Source organism: Phaethon lepturus, unplaced genomic scaffold (assembly GCF_000687285.1).
Source record: "Phaethon lepturus isolate BGI_N335 unplaced genomic scaffold, ASM68728v1 scaffold56068, whole genome shotgun sequence".
Classification (NCBI taxonomy): domain Eukaryota; kingdom Metazoa; phylum Chordata; class Aves; order Phaethontiformes; family Phaethontidae; genus Phaethon; species Phaethon lepturus.
This window is the reverse complement of record NW_010556611.1, coordinates 39267-54828: the sequence shown is the minus strand read 5'-3', so window position 1 is coordinate 54828 and position 15562 is coordinate 39267. Positions and strand designations below refer to the sequence as shown.

The 15562-nt window shown below is 37.7% G+C and overlaps 1 protein-coding gene across 1 annotated transcript in view; it reads left to right on the top strand.

Annotated features, from left to right (window-relative positions):
• Positions 1-226: 226 nt before the first annotated feature.
• The window catches only part of TBCE (tubulin folding cofactor E), a 26540-nt gene continuing 11204 nt past the window's right edge, over positions 227-15562 (top strand). Inside the window, exons 1-6 of the mRNA XM_010292508.1 lie at positions 227-326; positions 2238-2322; positions 10189-10368; positions 11445-11533; positions 11932-12031; positions 15092-15194. Of these exons, the coding sequence (XP_010290810.1) occupies positions 227-326; positions 2238-2322; positions 10189-10368; positions 11445-11533; positions 11932-12031; positions 15092-15194 (657 nt within the window). The remainder of the gene's footprint in view (positions 327-2237; positions 2323-10188; positions 10369-11444; positions 11534-11931; positions 12032-15091; positions 15195-15562) is intronic.

Here is a 15562-nt window from a genome sequence, read left to right as displayed (position 1 = left end):
AATGGGGGTCGCCGCCGCCCCGGGGGTGGGAACGCTGGGGGTGCGTGGGAGCTGCGGGCAGTAACGCTGGGAGGGCAGAGCTTAGCTTCACGAGTCCAGCATGCTGGTAGGCAGTGAAAAAGCAACCCGAAGTAGGGGGCTTATGGAAGCGGTGGCTTGTGTGTGGTAAGGGTATTGCTTCTGTCTCCGCAGGTCTGTGAGCGACTCAGACTTCAGTTTTCCCAGGATGACTGCCTGGGTGCCTTCTTATGCACTGGGTCGAAGAATCTTGTGTGGCACAGAGTATGCAACTGTGCGCTATGTTGGGAGTGTTCCTCCTACAGCAGGTAAACGTCACAATAGTAAATAACCTTTACATTGAATGATTGTCTTCAAAATTCTAATGATGTTCTTCTTATTAAAAAAAAATTGTCAAGTAGAATGTGTCAATTTACAAATTGGTTTTTCCTCATTACTCTTTTGTAAATACGGCAATTTCTAATCTAGATAAGTTGTTGGGTTTTTTAGAAGTCAGAGTTGTCGAAAGGAGCATAAGAAGTACTTTTGGTTGAAATTGGTTGTGTTTCTTCTTAGAGCGGAAAGATTTTAGTGCCTTCCTCTTTCCATTAGTTTTCATGGACAGTCTGTTCCCTGACTTCTGTGTACTGGCATAGTCTGGGAAGGAGAGAGATAGGTAGCAGCAACAGTTCAACAGACTATGTGCTCCTTTGGTAACATTCAAGTGCCTGGGGACAAATAAGACAGCCCAGCTTGCTGAAAATTCTGACCAGTCTGATTGTGAGAGCACTATATGTCATCTTTGAAAATTTGTGGTGACGGGACTGGGGAGACTGCTGATGCTTGGAAGGAGACTAGCCTTGCATACAGTTCTGGAAGAGGCAAGAAGATTGACCAGGGAGCTGTAGACTGATCAGCCTCACTTCAGTTCTTGGAAAGATCACATAGCATGTTCCCTTGGAGTCCATTTCCAAACCCATGAAGGACAAGGTGGCAGTTGGGAATACTTGATACTTCTCAGGAAGAACAAGCTGTGCTTGGCAAACCTAATTACCTTCTGTGATGATACAGCTGGGAACGTGGACAAAGGGAGAATGGGGGATGTATTATTTATTGATTTTTAGTAAGTCTTTTAACACTGTCTCTATAAAGGAAGCTGGAGAAATACAAGCCAAATGACTGAACTATTAAATGGGTTAAAAGTCTGCAGGTCTGTCAAGTGGAAAAGTGGTAGTCAATGACTTGATATCTGGTAATGTGTGAGTACTACAGGAATAAATGCTTCAGTCTCCTGTTCAGTGTGTTCATCAGTGTCTCAGACAACAAACAGTGTTCATGTTCAACTGGCTGATGTGACAAGAGGTAGAATTGCAATCCAGAGCAAGCTTTATGACCTTTAGGTTTCGGCCTGAGAGATTCAAGGAGAAGGATAAATTTCCACATACCGTGTGAAATAAACCTGTATATCAGTACAGACCAGGAAGCACTGGCAACCTACAGGGTTTGTTGTAAAGGATGTGGGAGTTAAGGTACATATATACTGTCACGTATATGAGGGAACAGTAAACTCTTGTCACAAGCAAGATATGTGTTGTGACAGGGTTACCTTAGAGCGACAAACATGTCCAACAAATCAAGGGAAGCTGTTATCCCCCTCTTGGGGCAGGGGTTCTTGATAAGGTTACACTTGGAATAATATATCTGGTTTGTGGCCATCCCAGTTAAAGAGTGTTGTGGATAAACAGTAGAGGATCCAGTGGAGGGCTGTGAGGTTGGTTAAGGGCATAGACCACATACATATGTTGTGAAGAGAGGTTGAGGCTTAGTTAGTGTAGTGAAGAGAACATTAAGTGGTATCTAATAGCTGCCTACAGCTGTTTGAAAGACAGTTATAAAGATGAGAGAGTCACATTCTTCTTACTAGTATTACATTATATAATAAGGGATAATGGCCACAAATTTTGTCTAGAAAGGTTCAGATTGGACAACAGGAAAGCAGCTACAGAAGTAATGTGGCACTGGAATAGGCTGCACAGATAAATTTGAATTTCTCTTTCCTTGAAGATTTTCAAGACCTGGCTAGGTAGAGACTTAACCTGGCTGTCCCATTTTAGTGCTGGTTATAATCTCCTGCTTTGAGAGAAAAGGTTAGGCTAGATGAACTGCAGGGGTTCCTTCCAACCATGATTTCTATGGCTATGATGCCATAAATTTGAAAATGTATATACCATATTTTTCAGGAATTTGGCTTGGCGTGGAATGGGATGATCCTCAGAGAGGAAAGCATGATGGTACCCATGAAGGAACACAGTATTTTAAGTGCAGGTAGGTTAATTCACAGTGTTAACATGTCATGGGTATTGACAAGTTAGTCATGGGAAAATGCCCTTTTGCAATTTTTAGGGCAAACGCTTTTGCTATCAGTTGGCTGATATGAAAAAGATAATAAATCTGAATACTGTGACTTGCTATATAATATGATTATATTTGTATCACTGAGGAATTTTTAAGTATGTTCACTTGCATTTTAATACATGCAAAATACCAGTGTAACTGTGTGTGTGGGTTAAGTATATGCATGCATTACTTTTTAAGTTTAAAGACTTGAGCACTTAACATGTTTGAAATTGGGGAATACAGGACTCTAGGGTTGATACTAACAGCAGCAAACTGTTGATTTCCATGTCAGAGGACACTGCAGCAGCTAAAAGTTTGTGAGTTTTTTTTTAACTGGATGAATTCATAGAGGAAAAGTCATCAATGGCTCTTAAATACTAAAGACTGCTAGCTCAGTAAGTTCCTGAGCATTGAAGTGGTGAAGGATGAGAGAATATTCTGTGGCTGTATCACTAAAATACTTGCACTGCTGTCATATTTTTCCCAACTATTTTCTGTTGGCTGCTGTTGGAGAAAGGATGTGGCATTACATGGACGTTTGTTTTGAGTCCTGGATCACAGCCAGTCTTCTGTTGCTGAGGTGAAATGGAGAGATTTCTAGGTTTTTTTCCACCTCCTGCTTTCCAAGGCAGGTAATAACTGTAAAAGGGTGATTTGATTACAGTTTGTTCCTAACTGTTCATTCAGGTAAAATGAATCTAATGTAAATCAAATCCTGTGACAGTGAGCACTCAGAATTAATAGACGGGTTTTGAAAATATGAAAGAAAGTGGCAAACCAGAAAATAAATTAAAAATTGCTTGTGGTCTTGCTTTAGGATGTGTTTTTGCCTTAGTTTGTTGGAAAACGTAGGAGGAATTTTCTCTGAAACTAATTCCTCATGTTAATCATCTTGGAAAAAGTTAAAGGCATTAACGAGAGGATAAGCGTATCGTCTTCTTTTTTTCAACTTGCATTTAAATGAAAGCTGTAAGAATAGCTGGATGAAGTCAGTCCAAAGATATGACTTGCTTAGTTTCCTGCCTCTGACATTGGCTAACAGCAGATAACTGGAAAAGTGTGAAAGAGTAAGAAAAGTACATAGTGACAGTTTTCCAGAGTCTCACTAGTTTTGGCTAGTTATGGTTCAAATATTTTTGCAGAACCAGAAGTGGTGTATTTGTACATGTGCTTTGTTTTGGTCTCAATGGATGATTCAACAGAGAAAATTTGTTATGAGAATTCCTCCAAAAGAATAATTAAAAGCATGTAGTAACAGTGCATGTGTTTGCTTAGCCTTGAGTATGTGGGTGTCTTCAGCTTGTGAAAATAGCGATCATTTCCATTTTTGAGTAGATGAGACTTGTCACTTTCTCCTAGCTGAATATAGGAATATGATATGGAAGGGACTTAGAAATGTTGCTGTAAAATGTCACATAGAAAAAAAAAAAAGAGATTAAAATTAATATTTCTGTATTGTGGAGAAAGTTTTGCATTTGCCAAAAGGTCTTCTGGAGACAAATGGAATTCCCTGAAGTAGCAAAGGAGGCTGCTGTATTTGTATTGAGACCTGACAGCAGTTCAGGGCTTGTTAAAGAATATACTTCATTATCAGTTCAGATCAAAGTTGTTCTCAAGCCAGCAAGTAGAGCTGTTTGGTCTCAGACTGAATCAGCAGAAGAATTTACCTATTAAATAATTCAAAATTTTAAAGTAGCTATTTTGAAATGCCTTCTGGGAATACTGTCTCTTACCTGTAGCTGAACAGGCATAAACAGGGAAGGACCGGGGTTATGCTCAGTAGTGCAAATCAGAATTCTTAGCCTGTATGTTCTTAACTTCTATGTTTGTACAAGGTCCTAGAGGCCTCTTTGTCAGAAAATGAGGTGATAAAACAAAATCTGTTCTTCAGAAAAATCAAGAAAAAAACCCAAACCACCTGTGAGGACTGGGTATTTTTTCCGTTGTATCTAATAATAATAAAGCAAGGCTTAAGGAGGATGAGGACACTTTCAATGGAGGAAAAAAATTCAATATTGCTGGTTTTTCTTAGCTAAAGAATTGGAAATTATGGTCTTAGAGCAACCATGTCTTTTGAATGTATTAGCAGAAGTCGCTTCTTAAATTCAAAGCATTTAAGCAACATTTAATTGAAGCAGTTTTCAAGTTAAAGCTAGTTATATTCTGCCATAGGAGAAATAACAAATGTATTTGGCTGGCCATTCCAAATCTCTCCAGACAGAAGCAATTGAATGTGTTGTGGACACTTTTCAGAAACTTGAAGGCTTTACATTTGTTTGTGTATAACACTGATATACATTTGCATAGACTCTTGTGTGCTCCCAGGAGATGAGGTCTCAGAGAGTGGTCTCAATTCTTGTTGTAAGAATCAACTTTTTGAGTGAAGCTGCATACACCTATAACAAATTTATATGTAGTCATCTTTAAACATGTTGTTCTTACAATACCAGTTCTTCGTAACATGCTTTGCTCCAGTCAGTGAAAGTCCTTCTAAGAGAACAAATAATAGTTCTAGCAGTCAACCATGACTCACGGACATAACTTCCTGTGCACAGACTGATTTGTAGTGCATGTACCAACTGTGAAGATGTAGGCAAACTTAAGTAAAAAATCATTACCTTATTTTATGAAAAGGATGCTACAAAAAAACACAACCCACAACCTAAAATCTCACCTCTTTACTACTACTGTTTGGGAGGGGAATTATGTTTCTTTATGTAATGTATATACATATGCAAAAATAAATACTTTTTTTTTTTCCTCAAACCTTATCAGTAGTATCCTGACAAGCCTACTTTGCTCACTCCCTGAATTCTGATAAGCAGGAGGAGCTGATGGAGTAACTTGTACTGTAAACAAATGCAATGCAAGGACATTTTAAAGTTCTTTTTTAAGGTAATTTTCAAAAGAATGCTTTTAAAAAAAAATAAATCCTTCACAGAGTGACATTTCAAAATGAGATCATAAGAGGAAAATAAAACTGAATTTGAGATTCTCACTAGAGGATCTTCTTTGTAGTCCTTATTTGGGTAAATCAGTAGGTCTGCTTGTCAGCTATATGTGGTCTTTGTAGCAAGTTTTTTGGAAATGTGACCTAAACTTTTATGTTTCATGGCAGTACGTTTATCTAGGTCATATATTCTGTGGTACTAATTAAACTTCTTAAGAATATGAGAACCAAAGAACAAAACAGCCGTACTTCAAACTATGCTGACATCATGAGCATGTTCATCAACTCTGGATTAGTTGGAAATGGCAATGCATACTCTAGTGGCATTTTTGTGAGGTTTTTTTTTCCTGATAATAAAGTCTTGTTTCCCAATAACTGAGGAAGCTATGATTTTAGCTGTTGGTTGCAGTAGTGTATCACGTAATTAAAGTAAGCTGTGTTCTACAGTCTTTCAAGAGAAACAAGGAGTGATCAAGCCTTAAAATAGCATTAAAATTTATTTTGAAACATGAGTATGCTTTCAGATAAGTTCTTGTCCCACAGACCCATCCACACAGTTACATGAATGTACACAGCTCCTGTGGGAGACAGGGGTGGTCCAGCTTGGGTCTCCCTGTGCTGCTTCCTGCAGTCTGTTAACGTGCACGCTGGTAGAAAGTGTTTACGCACGCTGAGATCTGAGACGTTTATGTTGCTCCCCGTGATGTCTGTCCCCTTGCTGGGCACAGGCTCACCTCAGCATCTGACCAGGCAGCAGCTCTGTCTGGCCTAGGCAGAGATGTGCTGCTGGTAGGTTGATGGCATCAAACCAGGTTTTGACTGCTGCTCTGGTACCCTGTTCTTTCTCCCCACAGTTACAGATGTTCAAGCTTCTTTTATGCCTCCTGTCAAGTGGAGTCCTTGTTCTGTTCCCCACACTGTCCCCATTCTACCACAGGTTTAAGTAAGATTACCATTTAGTAAGAGGAGAATCCATTCCCAAGATTTGTTTTAGCCTCAGAAGGTCTCGGGAAGTTTTGATTGTTTCACTCTGTGTCACTGTACCGATCAGAGACTTTGGCTCTCTGCTGTCAATAGAACAGTGTTGAAACAAAACTGTTATCCCTAACCACTATTCAAACGGGTCCTGTGCACCAGCAGAACCTTAAGACAGCATATGGAACTGCAGATGTCTGTCTGTCCTTGTTTTGTGAAAGCTCAGACTCAGCTTTTTTGTCTGTTTGACTAAGGTAAACTTGCAAGAACTTCGAGTACTTGCTGATGTTTGCAAAGCTTCTGCTGTGCAGTCAGGAATTTGATACACCATAACAGATCAGTGTTAGGTGTCACTTATAAGCCTTGTTTGATGCCACAGCTGCCACAGCCTGTTCTAAAACTTAAAGGGTTTTCTTTACTGCAGTGTGTAGATTATTCTAAAAGAAGCGTGGTCTGTTGAGCACCTTCCCCTTAGAGGAAAAGATCTTTTCAGAGCCTATCTAGAAAAGCCGTGCATGGATTCAACTGGCTATAATTTATGAAACCCTACGAGTTTTGTACTGGTGTGCCCCAGTAACGATGATAATTGCCTTGAAGTGATCATTGCAAACAGCCAGTACTGGGCAAAGAAGCCCTTCTGTCTGCCTTTACTATCTAGGCTGTTAAAGCTGAGATCTCTCCTTGGCTCAGAACTTTGCTTCTGCAGTCAGACAGCCCAAGTGTGTAACTATTAGAAGAACACAGTGTATGTACTACTGCGTTATACCTCAGGTACTGAGAAGCATATGTGTGTGACTCCCCTCCAGTACATGAAGAGCCGTCATGTACCTGTAATGATGAGCAGTGCCACCACTTTATTTTACGTTAGCAAAGAAGAATGATGCCAAATTTCCTGTTTATTCAGGGGGATGGTTAACCAGTGGAAGTTGATAGCTAATCTAAATTTTAATGAATATCTTTCAAGGGCCCTGGGCATGCTAGCAGATGGGCTGTATTGCTTCAGGCTACTGAATCATGAATAGAAAGTGTCCTACAAGCTGACTTCTGAGATTGGAGTCAACATCTCTATTTTAAAAGTAAGAAAGAAGAGTCACTATTAACCAGAGCCAGCTGGTTGTCAGCCCCACCTGGACATGTTCCAGATATTGTGCTTAAGGAAATTGGGGCATCTCTTCTGCCACTTGTTTTGCATGGTGTATTGTCCTGGCTGCAGGACCTTTAACACACATAGGAACAAAACCCCTCTTCTCAGACCTCTGAATGCTCAGCTTAAGTCAGGTTGATCAGTAATCTGCAGGTTCTTCCACCTCATGATATGCATGCTGTATGACTCTTTGGATTAGGATTTATCTGTTTAGTTCCCAGTTATGGAGACTGATTGCTAATAGGTGTGTGTTCATGAGTCTAGGTGCTGTACATTAGTTGTTTGATACGTACATATGGCTTGTATAGCTTATTTTTCCTGGTGTGAAAGATAATATAGGCAGTGTATTTTAGGGAAAACAAATTACAGGTAAGTGAACTCTCTCCTTGAACACATAATCATTTTGCCTGAAAATAGGTTCCTATTGCAAAAGTCTCCTTTTCTGTCCTTCTCTGTGACAGTTCTTGAAAAAGTAGATCAAATTAATAGAATGGAACTGAAAAGGAAACTTAGGCTGTGGAATGGATTTGATTATACATTAGATAAGATAGCATGCATAGTGCTTGGAAGTCATAGGAACATGAGAGAGAAACCCTATGATCTTGCTGTGATCAAAACAATAGGAAGGTCTTGAGAGAGAAATGCACCATAGTTTTCCTGTAGCTCCAAATGACAAGGGGCAAGGTAGCTAGTTTCCTTTGCATTTTTTCCTAGGGATAGAACTGGCTCCTGCAAAGACAATGAGGAAGGAGATGCCGATAGAAGTGGTGACCTGAGAGGACAGAAATGGGCTTAGGAATGGGTATGGTGATGGAGAGACCCAAAGGGCTTGGCTATACTAGGGATAAGTATATATATGACAGGAGGGATGTAGCTGTGGGGGTCTAGATTAGCTCTGGTGAGAGGGGTGGGGAAAGCAGAGGAAGAAAAGTAGCAGAACTGTTGAGTGCAGAGAGATGGCGACAACAAAATGGGGAGAATTGAGGTGATAGGAAAGAAGCAGATGTCAGAATAAACATACAACAGGACCCCTAGGGTGAATCACAGATAGACAAGAGTACAAGAAGCCTTCTTTTCAGAGCCCCAAGTAGAATCTTACACTGTCTGCCATCTATGAACCTGTTGCACTTAATTAAATGCAAAAGTAGGAGTTACATACTTCACAGGTAAGAAGGTATAGTTGAGATGATGAAAATGTCATTCATTGTTTTAAGAAGTGATGTCAAGGAAGAGTTGCATAATTTTTACATTTGAGGAAGTTTAACGTATAAACTAACTAAATGTTTGCAAGCTATGAAGATCTTTAAAGGAATGGAAGGAAAGACTTAAGGTTACTGGCTTAGAAATGTAGAGAATTGAAAACGCTTATTGAACATGAAAGTACACACTGGATTTACATTCTCTAAGAGTGTGCCTTCCTGCTTGTTCTGTAATCATTGCACTGTAAACTTAGTCACTACAAATCTAGGCTGAAAACAGTTTTAAAGTAAATAACACTTTGTTTCTATCCAGATCCTTCGTTAGGATAGGAGACTACTTAAATTACGTATTAGAAACGCTAATGAACAAAACTGGGATAGGCAATTTCCAGTGGTGATTTTTTAATAAAAATGTGCACACATGGTGCCCAAACTATTCCATCTACTTGTAATAGGTCCATAGAATTCAAGGTGTATAGTTAGTGTTTGAGAGAATTTTGAACTCTGTAGAGTTGGTGGTTTATATTATGGTTTGCTAATTAGCCACTTGGTGTTTACATGCTGTTTCGAAAAGAGGAGTTCTATTTACATAAGTGATTTCTTCCTCCTGGGTACTTTCCAACCGAAGTCTGTACTCTTCTCAGCTGGAAGACAGACAGGTAATCATAACTACCAATTTTCTTCCTGCTGTTTTCGGACTGATCCTCCTATCAGATCCTCTATCTGCCCTGTGATACCGTTCCCACAACTTGTCTCTGCCAGTTCTTCCTAAATACTGTGTTTCCTTGCTAACTTTCTTAGAAATTGTCAAAGCAATTACGTGGCTAGAAATTGTCATGCAATAACATTTTTTCAGGGCTCAAGAAAAGCTAAGAAACTTCATAGGAATGTGTAGAACATACATTAGCTGGATAATTCTGTTGAATATTCAGTTTCAAAATTGTTACAGAGTTAATATTAGAATTTGTAAAAGTTTGAGTTAGTATGAGAGTTCCAAGTGGTACAGTTTGCATCTTGTGTCATTTGTGTGGATAGAAGGACAAGGCTGCATTCTCTTAGAATTGCAAGTGAATTATTCAAGTCAAATATAATGAGGCAATGAGTATTCCTATGGGCCTTAGGCTGTGGTAAGGCTCCAGACACGTTTGTTTTTATGATTTAGGTAACTCTGTCTGTCCATAGGCAGAAACTTAATTTTCTGGGAAAACTGAGTTCATTATGAGTTTGCAAACAACAGAGCAGTTATTTCTAATTTTGATGTGTAAGTACTTTTGGAGATCTGGTGCTTCAGTTCTCATGGCATCTCACAATGTGAACTTGTTGGGTCAAATACTGTCAAAGATACTTTGCAAGTCTTACCTGATCCCACTGAGTGGGAACAATGATATCTAAAATTAGCCTGTAGAATTGGCTTTTGACTGCTTTTGTTCCCAGTAATTTAAAAAAGTAATAATTAGTACTTTTGAGACTAGTCATTCTTATGATAACTTTTCATATTTCACCTTTTCCTATCTGCTCTGTTCTAGGCATCCTAGAGGAGGATCATTTATCCGTCCAAACAAGGCAAATTTTGGAGTAGATTTTCTTACTGCAGTAAAGGACCGGTACGGATTGAATGATGAGCAAGCTGGGACAGAGAATACATTAGTATTTGGAAGGAAGACTGTGGAATTTGTTGGCATGGATTCTATTGTAGAACAACAAAGGCAAGTGTAGTATACGAAAATCTTAAGGTACACTCTTAGCGATTGATTAGTCAAGTAGTAGTTTAACTGTAAGGAAAGGAAGCTGGCTGCCTTGCATATAATATTGTCGTATCTCTGAAAGTAAGCCAAACTGCACCTGTGGTGAAATAGACAATAAAACTTCCTATTGAGACTTCATAATTTACCTTTTTTTATGTATAGGAACTGGGATTATGTCATGTTTGAGTGCTCACAGTCCTCATTTTGATGTCACAGAGCAGGAGGTGATGATATTTGGGGAGAAATGAGTGAAATAAATTATCATGATACTGGCAATCATTATACACAGGCATGTTCCTTTTTAAATAGATGTATTTTAATATTTTCTTAATACTGTATAATTAATCTTTGTTTAATCGGTAATGACTTTGTAACTAAGAAAGGGAAGGCAGAAAGTCACTGTACTGCTAGTGATGAAGTCTTTCAGTCAGTTCATGTCACGTTCATTTATCTGGAAGGGTAAGAAAGTAACTCAATAATGTGTAATAGACTGCAGTTTTAATGACCTCCAGCAGCAGAGAGGTGACATTTCAGTAGGTGGCACTCTCCTTTGGAGCTGATATTCCACAACTATTCTCCCTTTGACTGCTTAATATGTTCTGGGAGACAAAAATACTCTTCATCTTTTTTGATAAGTGATACAAAGAATGCCCAAATAACTTAGAACCTCTTGCAAAAAGTATTACAAGAAATCTGTTTAACTTCTAATTGAATTCCAATTTGCATAGCTATATTTTGTCTGGTTTATAACTCTGTTTTTTCAGTTGGATGAGGGTTGGTTGGGGTTTTTGGTGGGGGGGGGGAGTTGTGGTTCAACCACTCCTATTTTGTAGTAGCAATGTAAAGGCAAAACACAGAGGAGATGTATCTGTTTTCGAGTAAGAAAGACACTGTAGTGAAGCAACCTGCATATTGCTAATTCTAAAGAAGATGATATGTACGAGAAGGATATTATTTAGTTGTAACAACCAGGTATTTCTATAACGTACCTATTTCTGTTTGAAGATTACTTAACAGAATGGGTTTTTTTCATTTAGCCAACTGAACCAACTGGTAGATATCTCCGTGCGTGAGTGTGCAGTGAGCCATGCTGGTCAGAAAGAGGAAATCAGCAAAACATGTGCTAGTATCCTTTTTTGGTATATTGCATGATGCCACAATTAAAGTACATATTTTAGCATTCCAAGTGTTCACTTCAATGAATCATATTTGTATCGTTTTATTAAAAAAATGTTTAAAACTGCAGTTTTTATTTAGAAGCTTAACGCAATGTTTACAGAATTAAAAAGTAGCTGCCTACCATTTTTTCAGAAGGAATACAAATTATGGCTAAAAATAGAAATATCGTCGTAGGTTGTTACTGTGACTGCAACTTCAGAAAGCTCCAGCAATGTGGGGTTTTTTATTTATTTAAATTTAAAATTTTGTTTATTTGATTCAAAAATGAAAAAACCCTAATTCTGATCTCTGAAAAATGAAGTTCAGATCTGAGATAAGTTTCTTTTTCTTGATGTGAAATTTCAGATATCAGGCATATAAATCTATCAAAAAATCTGTTATCATCTTGGGAGACAGTAACAGCTATTGCTTCTCAAGTTCAGAATCTGGAAACATTTAATATCAGGTATAAATATTAAGGTTTGGGTTTCTGTTCCTTTGGGGTAGGGACAAAAAAAGCAGATGCTCTTTTAAATACAGGGTCAGCATTCTAAAGGTAACTGGATGCCTCAATAGTCATTTTAATGGGAGCTAAGTTTTTAAATACTTTTTTTTTTTTTTTTTTTTTTTTTTTTACATCTTGTCCTTAAACAACTCATGCATGTACTATAGTTTTTCAGGCATCCCTTTTGAAGGAAACACCAGAACCCTAGGAATTTAGCGTCTATGTAAAGCTAAATTCTGGAGAAGTGCTTGGGACAGATGGATGTTGACTGGACTTTTGTAAAATTAGAAAAATCACAGTTGTCTGAAAAACAGAATACAGGTTTCGGCCATTAAACATTTACAGGAATCTAAACATTTGTCAACGTGTTCTACATAATAGATTTCATCATTTTTCTGCAAATTGGCTTGTTGGGTAGGGAGACCGGACTAAAAGGCATTATAGATTTTTACAGGGTGCTGTAGACTCTTTTAAGCAGTTAGAATGAAGGTCAAAAATAATTACCTGGCATACATTTATAGAAATGAGGAAACAGGGAGTATAGAAACTTAGGTTTACAGCATCATAAGATGCTCTTACGCACTTCTGTGACACGTAAGACAATTAATTTTCTTGATTTTAAAGCTTAGTTTGCCCCAAGGCAGAGCTGACTTAACATGTGTATGCATCGACATGGCATGTGTGCAGTGAGTCTGGTTCACAGCAAGGAGACCAGCTTCATGGTGGACATAGCCAAATTTGCTGTGTGCATGTGCAGCAGGTCAGACTGGATACTTGTGCGTAGGGTCTGCATGGCACTGGCAGGGTGTGGGGACTCCACTGGCAGATGGGCCCCTCAGAAGAAGCCAAGACCTTGAGGTGGCACCGCTGCAGGACTCGGGATTTAGCAGCCTGCCTGTGAAAGCACTAGTAATTCTCCTTATTGCTTTTAATTTGCTTAGCATTTTTTAGTTAGGTTCAGTAGTAGCTATCTGTTTGCCTTCTGGGTTTGCAAACATCTTTGTATTTTTTTCCATGAGCTTGGAAATTTTTTTCCACATAGAAAATCTGTGAAGTAAATAGATTTTTATTTCCTTTTAAAGTCACTCCAAGTCTTAAGACTTTAAAGATTTTATATCTCTTTATTATTGTTGATATATTTTGCCACCCAGGGAAGTCTTTATTTAGGAACCCACCTCTGTTTAAGAATGATGCTTTATCAACAGTGTCTTCACACCAATCTAAAATATCCATAATGCTTTAACCAAACTTTAAGTATCCCAAGACCCAGTCCATTCCTGTCCTGAAATGATGCTGATAAGAACTGTGAATCATGGTGACAGGCCTAGGGGAAAATCTCTTGTACAGTGATGACATTGGAAATGGAGGGAGGATGTTGTTAAATAAAGCTGCAATTCCGTTGAAACAAGAAAGAATTTACAAAATAATTTCAAAATTAAGAACGTTTCTAGTACGCACCTATATGCGCTAGCTGGCACATACCAGACTAATTTTCTGGTGTGAACTAACACAATGGATTAAAGTTTGTAAATAGTAGCAGCCTAAAGCACTAATTTTGAGAAGTTAATGTTACAGCTGCAACTCTAGGAAGTTGGTTTTATTGTCAAGGCTAACACCTTGACTGCTAACTCTTTAAGCAGCATTGTTCAGCTGTTTTGGAGGTCGTACTAGTCATTGAAGACAGCAGCAGGGCAATAAGACAAAAGGCATATTTGGGTTTCTGCCTTCTCTCTCTTTTTTTTTTTTCTTTTTTTTTTTCCCTAGACTCTTGGAGATCTCTTGAGATTAGCAGCGTCCAATGCCTTCATTGTACAATACACACATAACGTAGCTAAAACAATTGAAGGTGATGTAAGCTAAATTGAAATAAATACCTAGTTAATTTAATTTAAAAGTGAGCCAAATTTTTATATTTGCTCTTACAGTTAATGTGACAAAAATGTATTTTTTAAAGAGCTGTAGGTGTTCCATTTCTTCAATATTTAGCACTGAACAGCTGTTTTCAACCCGGGTGCTATTTGTAAATCTAACTTTGCCTAGAGCATATGTTGTCATGATTTATTATTATCAGCATGCATGAGAATACAGAGAATTTATTTTAATGCACCTAGAATATTTTGTTCAGTTCTTAATCGTTGAGAAATGTAGTCTAGACTGAAGGGTTTTCAGAAGCTATTTGTGATAATATTGGAAAGCAAAATGGGAGTGGTGCTGGAATCTGACACTTATGACTGCAAACTGAAATAGTCCAAATTTGTTTTTTATTGGTTTGACCTTGTAAAAAAGTAAGTTTTGAAGTTTAGTTTTTAAAGTAAACACTTTTAAAAAGAAAGACATTAGCAGGTAAGTCTGTTACTGATTTTTTTGTGTGTGCAAGGAATGTTGGAAGAAGAATAAAAGTGATTACCCATCCACCAGCTCTCTGAGAGCTTGTTTAAATGGGGAAATTTAACCCATAAGTATGTAATATAACTACAGTGAGAGATTTTTATCATAATATGCAGGTAGATCAGACCTTAGGAAAGAAATTAAAACTTTTGTTTGGGGGTGAGTAATGAAAACTAATTTGAAGACTGCAGATTTGAGAATCTTTTAACTAATTTATAGTGATATTTTGCTACTGAGAGTGGATTTTATATCTTTTTGTTTTACAGGAGTCTGGATAGTCATGTAGGCTCTTTATTTTCAATTGACACTAAGGATTTTAAGCCCAAAATCTGAATTTGTTTAAATTTAATATTAATGAAAGTCATTCTTTTCATATTCAAAATTTAGGGGAGGAAAAGGGGGGAAGAAGGCCACAGATGAATAAATATACATTCATGAAGTAGGAAAGTGAATTAGGAAAGAGCATCTTTGAATATAACTAGAAGGATATTTAAAACATGTGACACCTTGGAAGTGACTTTTTACATTTTTTTGTGTGTAAATTGTTTTTGCCCGTAATACCTAATTCCAAATTAGTGACTTAAAATTAAATAAATGCAATTATTCATTATGCTAATGATTATTTTTATACAGTGAAAACAAAATGAAATTTCCGTCTACATCAACTTCTTTATCCAATGTATTTTCAAAATTGAGGATTCTGGCACTTAATCAAACTGAGATAACATGGACAGAGGTAATAAACCTTTCCTGGTTTTGTTTTTATTTATACTGTTAGGTTTTTGAGGCAAGAAAAGCGCAATCAACATTTATGCATTATATTATTCTACTGAACTGTAATCATCCTTAGAAAAGGTGCTATGGCATAACTGTATTAGTTAAGTGGTAACTAATGTAGTTCCTACATAACGTAGGAAGTTATATTGGCACAGGAGCCTAACAAGAAACATTTAATTTCCTCTACCTTTGTACATTACCAAGTCAAGATAACATGTCCCACAGGTTTGTGTGAATGAAAACATTTTGTTTCCTTGTAGTTATTAAAGGTTTATCCACATTTTTAAGCGTCTAATAAAACAAATGCAAATTGGGAGAACATACGTC